The sequence below is a fragment of the Strongylocentrotus purpuratus genome, unplaced genomic scaffold (assembly GCF_000002235.5).
Source record: "Strongylocentrotus purpuratus isolate Spur 01 unplaced genomic scaffold, Spur_5.0 spur5_scaffold_8, whole genome shotgun sequence".
NCBI lineage: Eukaryota > Metazoa > Echinodermata > Echinoidea > Camarodonta > Strongylocentrotidae > Strongylocentrotus > Strongylocentrotus purpuratus.
This window is the reverse complement of record NW_022145614.1, coordinates 10,322,288-10,330,325: the sequence shown is the minus strand read 5'-3', so window position 1 is coordinate 10,330,325 and position 8,038 is coordinate 10,322,288. Positions and strand designations below refer to the sequence as shown.

General features: G+C 39.3%; 1 protein-coding gene across 2 annotated transcripts in view; it reads right to left on the bottom strand.

Annotated features, from left to right (window-relative positions):
• Nucleotides 1–1,574: 1,574 nt before the first annotated feature.
• LOC105442492 overlaps nt 1,575–8,038 on the bottom strand; it is a 30,916-nt gene continuing 24,452 nt past the window's right edge. For both annotated transcript variants that reach the window (XM_011674644.2, XM_011674643.2), the window contains exon 3: nt 1,575–2,729. In XM_011674644.2, coding sequence (XP_011672946.1) covers nt 1,718–2,629 — 912 coding nt within the window. In that variant the 5' untranslated portion in view covers nt 2,630–2,729 and the 3' untranslated portion in view covers nt 1,575–1,717. The remainder of the gene's footprint in view (nt 2,730–8,038) is intronic.

The following is an 8,038-nucleotide window of genomic DNA, read 5'->3' as shown; positions in this document are numbered from 1 at the left end:
CAGTATTAAATCCCAAACAGCAGCTCCCTAGAAGCTATATTGGGATGTCAATCATCACATCACCTAGTAGAAGCACTGTGTTCTATGCCGAACCAGACTAACCGGACACTGCATGAAAGGAAATTAAAGAATCTCAATTTTTCGAGAGAGTAACCCACATGAATGATTTAAGTGAGGAAACAAACAGTAGATAACCTTTGTTGCTTATAGAGTTTTTAATGCTCTCCAGCAATTGGATCCCTGTGTGCCTCATAGATGACCTTTAAATTTTTGAAATGTAGGCAAGGTCCAAATCTCAATGGAAGACAAACCTTGAAAATTTCAACCTATAGACCTCTCTGAATGAAAAAAAAACACAACAGAATTGTGGAATTGTGGAAATGTCCATTTGCAAGACATTAATCTTCTATTGTCACTCTCCACCCAGGTGAAGTAAATGGGTACCTGGTACTTCTTCTATCACAGGCAAGTGAGTATGCATAGGAACCCTGTTGTGCGCGAAAACGAAGACAGTCCTAGAAGTAAACGAGGTAGCGATAGAAAATAAACAAAGTAAGAGCCTTGTGACTTCAGCTCCATTAATCAAGATGTTAGCAGCAGAAGTGAAAAAGTAATGATCATGGAAAGAGAAGGAATATAACAGTAAGATGGAAATACCAACAAAAAATCATCCCTATATGCCATTCATCTTCATGTAAAAAAAAAAGAAAGTAAGAAAAGAGTTGCGGTTTATGGTTTACCGCAGCATTGGTAGACAGGCCTGCACCTTTAGCTATCATTCAAGTGCCGTCCAGTCCGATCCCCCAAGCACACGTACCCAAGACACTAACCTATGGTGATACATAAAACATGGGTAGCGGCTGTCCATTGAAGTGATATGCATGAATAAAGCATATGTCTAGTTCAGAACTGCATTAACTGTACCGGAGTTTTACCATTTCCTGCAGGGGTGTTTGAGTATAAATTTCAAATGACCAGGAGTACTTTAAGGCCTATATTCGAAGCAGCTTTATACTTACTTTTAACTAACGCTTTAACAGCATTTACGCACAAGAGGAACGCTATCTTTAAAAGAAGCATGTTATAAAGATGCATCTTAAAAAAAGGATCGCTTCCAATAGGTAAACAGTATGTACCTTGTACACACCAAAATACAATTTGTATTTCAAAAAAATATTTAAAAAAAAAACTCATTCTCATTCAAGACAATGCCAAACCCTCTGATTTGGCAGGTGATATTTTGTTATAGAATGATTTTCTATATGATGATGATTTGCAGATGGGAAAATGTAATCATAGTGTAGCTAAAGAGTTATAAAAATTGGAGTTTCCCCATATCTATATCTATATACCATGAACAGAGGGAGGGAGGGAGGGTGGGACGGTACATGTATTGAACTGTATTCTCTGTATAATGTGCAAAAAAAGAAGCAACATACCCTGAAATTGAATTCTGTGCTTTTCTAAAAAAAAACCACAACAAATAACTGGAGCATGAAAGCATACAAATATTGAATCATCAATGTTTGTCAAAATATACATGTAAAATATTGCAAATAATGTGATGTTCTCTGTTCAGCAAAGGTATCTCTAAACGAAAGAACAACCCGTTAGATCAAGACTCAAGACTATAAAATGACATTGTACTAGTTGTTTTCAATGTCTTCAACAATAATTTTCAAAGGATTAACAAAAACTTTGTGTAGCACTGCCTTGGTCATGAGAATTCTGTTCTATATCCCATAGCTATAACTTGTTCCGGGGTTAAGGCAATACCTCCTCTTTGCATCCACCCACTGTTCTTCGTTGACTTGGTCCCGTAATAAAAATCATCTTCATCGTCGCTGTATAGATCAAAGTATTCCCACGCATTGTCTCCGCTTGGCTTTGAGGTGCTAACGACTTTCACCGTTTTCTTCAAGACACGTATGACTATCCATGCAAGCACACAATGCCAGATGAAAATGATAAAAACGGTGATTCCAACTCCCTCGTCGCGTCTCCACTCCCGCCCCGTCATGCTCAGAGTGCATCCGATCTGGACCAACCACGTGCCCTGGACCAGGGAGCACCCGCATCGGAGCCACGAGAGTTGTTCAAATTCCGGCACCAGAAGTTCCCCCACGACCACCAGGGCTGAGAAGTAAATAAGAGTACAGACTGGTGTGTACATACACCTGTCACATCCACTGGGCAAGCTGTTCAGGTGTGCTGCCACAATGGCGTACTCGCAGAGCAGCGCAAACAATATACACGGTTTAACCCACACACGCATCCAGCTTGAATAAAAGTCACATGAAATTAAGACCACGCTGTATAAGGCATACGGTAACCAGATGACATAAATGAACCACCGCGACTCATCGGTAGAGGGCGTCACTTTGCCTTTCTCAAGGCGTGGCATCATCTCGATGAGCAGGAGGACGATGACGCTGGTCGCGACCAGGATGCCTTCTATCCATGACCTCTTGAAGCACTGCTCGATCATGACGCTCTCCATCTCCTCGTTGAGTTCGCTTTTCTCGCGGTAGCGTGTGAACTTCTCGTAGCTCTGCTTGAACGTCCAGCCGATGGCTACGAAGAACATGAAGGATCCAAAGATGGTGAAATCCTGCCATGTGACAGCCATCTTGGATCACAATGCGAAGGGACCCTGTGAGATGGGTGAAGGTCACCTTCTCCCAATCAGCTAGGGTGATCGATCCAGGCTTTGGGACATCATCAGTCACCTGAAAAGACAGATATATAAAGAAGAGTAAGAAGGGGCATATTTACTCCATAAAGATTGTACTGGAGAAGGGCAATAACTGATGAAAATGGGAAGTCTAGTCTGAATAGAAAAACAATCATTGACATGGAGTATTCAACTGATGGCAATTTTTTTATTAAAGTGTAATGTAATGCAACCTAGGTAGCTATCTATTGCCTGTTTCAGAAAATCAAAAGCCTCCTTAATAGACATATACAAAGTAGTCTTTGATTTCAAACAAAAAGTAAAAGGTTTAAAAATAACAAATTGTTTATTATTAAGCAGAAAAAGAAGGGGCAAGAAGAGATATTTAATAAGCCTTTTTTAAGGGAGAAGAGTTAACAATGAGACTTTTCAAAGTAAATCGAAACACAAACTTCATGGAGACTAATGAAAAGGGGATGCAAATAGGATACAGTTACAATCAACTTTACACTTACGAGTAGACATCAATCTCTCTTTATGTCTCATTCATTAATTAATAACCCATAACCGCCTAAATGACTTCGGTAGGAGAGTGGGCTGACTGAGAAGGAGGCGGACCAGAGTATACTCAATTTGTTGATTCACAATCAATGCACAGGGCAGTAAAGTGCAGTATCCAATGTAAATACACATCCTTGGCTGCCTGCAAAAAGGCCGAAAGAGCGTTGTATTGTCAATGTCAGTAACGTCCTTCTTGCATGCAGCCGACGGTTTGTACTCCGTGTTCGAAACCCAAGTAAGGCATTATTGATTTCAAGGAAAGAGGTGGATGTAACCGGTAAGTGGAGATACTCAAACGCGAAGTACTTCTTAGATAAGACGAACCTGATCTTCAATGAAAGACAGATTATCGTGATTAGTTTGTCTCCTCCCAAACCGGGGGATAAATAGATAGGGATGAATTAGCACGAAGGACAGAGCTCCTGGAAATAAATGTCTTGTAAGTGGATGAAGTCATCACATTTCTATGGTAACGGAAGACTTATACTCCGACGCACATCCTTGAAGAGAAAAGTCAACAGAAATCAGGATCCCGTTCATCACCAGGTAATGAAAGGAGAAGGAAACCTTTTTGGCGGAGAGAGCGAAATGCTTCCCTGAATATCTTGCAGCCATTCCAGGTAATAGCAAAATATCAACCATGCCATGGCCTTAGGGAGCATGCTCTGAAGGAGAATGGGATTAAAGAAAAATATAGACGAGGATAAGCTTCTCCCTCCAAGCATCAAGCTAGCCGTATTTCTTGAAGATTCTACAGATTCAATGGGAGATTACCATCCGACTGTTTCTTCATCCCGATAAGATCTTCAGCTATCTTCTATGAATCTTAAGTGAAAATACTGGCATTTAGAAGGCATATATATTAGTTTCATTGTCGCATGCACTGTGAGATTCTGGGTTGGATGTGTGTGCAATATGAAGTAGATGATGATGATGATGATTCACAGCATTTGTATGGCGCCATATATCTGTATTTTGAAATACATTCAAAGGCGAGAGCTCCCCCAATAAAGTTGGCATTTAAATGTCTGAAGAAAGATGTGAGTCTTGAGTGAAGCTTTGAAGTGGTCCAGGTTGTCAATTTCGTGAATAAATGATGGGAGGGGGGTGATAATGATGATGGTAGTGATGATGAAGATGATGATGGTAGTGATGATGAAGATGATGATTGTAGTGATGGTGAAGATGATGATGGTGGTTGCCATGGCAATGATCACGATGATGATGATGATTGTAGTGATGATGAAGATGATGATGATTGTAGTGATGGTGAAGATGATGATGGTGGTTGCCATGGCAATGATCACGATGATGATGATGATTGTTGATATTGTTATTTCTAATGATCATTCTTTCATATTTTGTATTGATGTAAAGCACTGTGAAGCCATGGAAAGTTTGTAAGAGAACTACGGAAGTGTAAGTTTTATATTGTTGATGTTGCTATTGTTATTATTATCACATTGAATATTTCTATTTAAAACTTGCATCTGTAGCTTCTATCCTGTTATCTTCTTAGCAGTGAGTTAGCTTGCAATATTTTCAAGAAAGCAGGTGCAGACGTAATCTTTTGATGTCTGGAAATTCTGGGTTGTTCCATCTCCAGGGAAGTGGAAAGTCACACTAGATTTAGATCCAAACCTCGAGTGAGATGCTAATGGGGGCACTTTAGAAGGGGTGCCTAATCACTCGGGAAGAATGGGGTGAGAGAGAGAGAGAGAGAGAGAGAGAGATGAGGAACAAGTGGAATGAGGGGAGAAGGAGAGAGAGAGAGAGAGACATAGAGAGAGAGAGAGAGAGAGAGAGAGAGAGAGAGAGAGAGAGAGAGAAGGGGAGGAGAGAAAGGAGGGAGGGGAAAAGAAAGACAGATGGGGGAGGGAGGGGAAAGAGAGAGACAGAAAGGAAGGGAGTGTAGGATAAGGAAGGAAAGGTGGGGTGAAGGGAGGGACAGGGAAGGAGGGAAGCCAAGAGAGAAATGTAAAAAGTGAGATGGAGACACATATACGAAAGCAGAGGGAGGAATAGTGTAAGAGGTGCTGTGGAGAGACAGGGGGAAGGAAGAGAGAGAGAGAGAGAGAGAGAGAGACAGAGACGTCGAGGGAGGGAGTTGAAAGAAGAAAACAAGAGTAGAAAGAAGGTTTCACTCACTTTGTATCAAATGAGGCAATGATGAGAGCAGACAAGCCCCCCATTAGCCTTAGATCATAAATTGCTCACGGGAATTTGTCTTCCCTACTTCGCGCACTTTGCAACCAGCCATTTCCTACCCCGTTTTCTTCTCTTCGTTGTTCGATTGGGGAATCTGAAGGTGAATTTTAGCCACACTAACAATCTCTCATCGATTTTATATGTTCATCTACACGAATCAATTCCAGTTCCCACTCCTAAAAACAGTTACATTTACTCCTTCAAAATCAATGCGTTAGTTCACCCGTTGCCTACGGGAGCCGCATGTTACCTTAACAAGCCTGGGGAACGAGCATATCTTTTCAAATTTGTAACAGAAGACTGTCTACGTGATCACTTTAGTGTGTAAAAACAATAATAATATCCTTATTTCCTTATTTCCTTATTTCCTTATTTCTTTATTTCCATGATTGTGATAGATAACATAACATACTAACCTAATATTGCAATCAAACAATAACTGTAAATGATTTTGAAAGCAAGAAAAATATTGAGGTTTATATTTTCCTGGAAAGGGAGAGAGAGAGAGAGAGAGAGAGAGAGAGATATATATATATATATACAGAGAGAGAGAGAGAGAGAGAGAGAGAGAGAGAAAGGATGGCAGAAAGGGTGGCAGAGAGAGAGAGAAAGGCTGGCAGAAAGGGTGGCAGAGAGAGAGACAGAGAGATAAAGATGGAATGGAAATCAGGCATCGAAAATGCAATTTATAAGCAGAGGAAAGGCACGAGTGTTGTTGACAATGCATAAACCTGCGCTCGTTCAAATCACTTGTCGGCTACATTTATATTTGCCAGGCACTCCAGAGTCAAAGGATATACTCTGGATCAATATTGACTGAATTTGTAAAGATCCACCAACTGCGAGCACGAGTCTGTCTTCATATGTATGTATTACATGACAGTCAGCTAATGAGTGAATCATAACAAATACAAGAGATAGATACTACAATCAGAGATATGCGAGTTATTTCCAAGCTACAATCTACACATGAGACTCAATCAGTTTTGTACATACACATGTACGCGCTGAATCAAAATTAAAAATAGAAAATCAGATTTTCACTTGATATTCTTACCTACCGGTATTCAATAGATTTTTTCCCTTCTCTTTTGTTAACATTTTGGCTAAACCTCAAATAAAATTAGAATTTCTCAAATTCATAATGCAAATTCATAATGCAATAACCATCAATTACTTCAAGATTCATACTAGGTAGTTGTCAACTAGCTACATATAGCTAATGTAGTACAGTATGTTCTTGCAGTGTTAAGAATATATCCTGATCTTTCAAATCTAAAGAAAAAAACTGAATGTTCAAAATGAATTTCTTTTATTTTTGCCTTTCCCCTCACATGTAAATCATACAGCACAATTTTTATCAAAGCACTGCTCAAAAGCATTGAATGGCAGCAATGAGCATTAACAAGAAGAAATTTATTAAAGGTAAAGACCAGATATGGTCATGCCATTGCATTGTGAAAGAAACGTTGTGGAATCGATCAGAAGAGGTTGATCATCTAGCATCTAGCATCTGCAAGGTCCTGGAATCATCAAAATGATAAGAAATTTGGCCCATTCTTTGTGAAGTTACAAGCACTATACACAGAAAGATGTATATGGGACTACCCTATATCTCTCACAGACCATGAGAGAAACAAATTTACCAAATATATGAATTAGTAGGCGGTTTCCCGGCAAATTTAGTGTCATCATGTATTAGTCAAAACATATTCTTTCACATGATTGGTAATGAGAGCTTCCATTTCATTTTTTGAAATTGGGGCGTTTCCAATACTGGTCTTTATATTTAAATGATTTGCACACAGCTTGCTAAATTCACCGCATCAACCAGAGCATGTATACACTGCACATTGATTGCCTTCTACTCAACGTTGACATCATAATAACATGAAGTAAACCTTTTAATTCTTATTCCACCATACTGTACGTCAATGAGGGATTTATGCTACCGTACTACAAAAATATCTCTGAAGTAATGAAATGGTTATAAGCTTTATAATCGTATAAGCTGTATAGTAGCTGTATTTACGTCATAGAGACTTGCAGTGAGGGGATTATTACAATACAGCTACATTTCTCCCTCAAACATGAATAGAGTGAAGGAAAAGAAAGAAAGAAAAAGAGAAGAATTGTGGAAAAATGCAGGTATGTGTGTACGTGACATCCTGTAACACCTCCAAATTTCAAGCTGCTGCAGTCGACTATCCTTTCTACTACACAAAAGCAGTGGTTTTGACATGTCATAAACATGGTCTTATGATAAATGTCCCTAATGCTGACTCATGATGAAAGCTCAAAAGTTGAAACAAAAAGCTGGAACTATTAACAAATCTGAAATGAACATCAAAGGTGTTATCTGTTAAAGCCTGAAATATCTTTTTGAAATAGACAAGAATATTTATATGACAATGCATGTTATTCCATAATTAATCAAACCATATTCAAAGGGTTCAGGGGAAGAATGGCTAAACACATAGGCCTTATGAACATGCACATCATAATTTTCCCCCACGTTTGAATGCAAAGAAGAAATAACATATCCATCCATATCACTCATAATTGATCATCGTTGCCCATGGCAACCAAAATGAA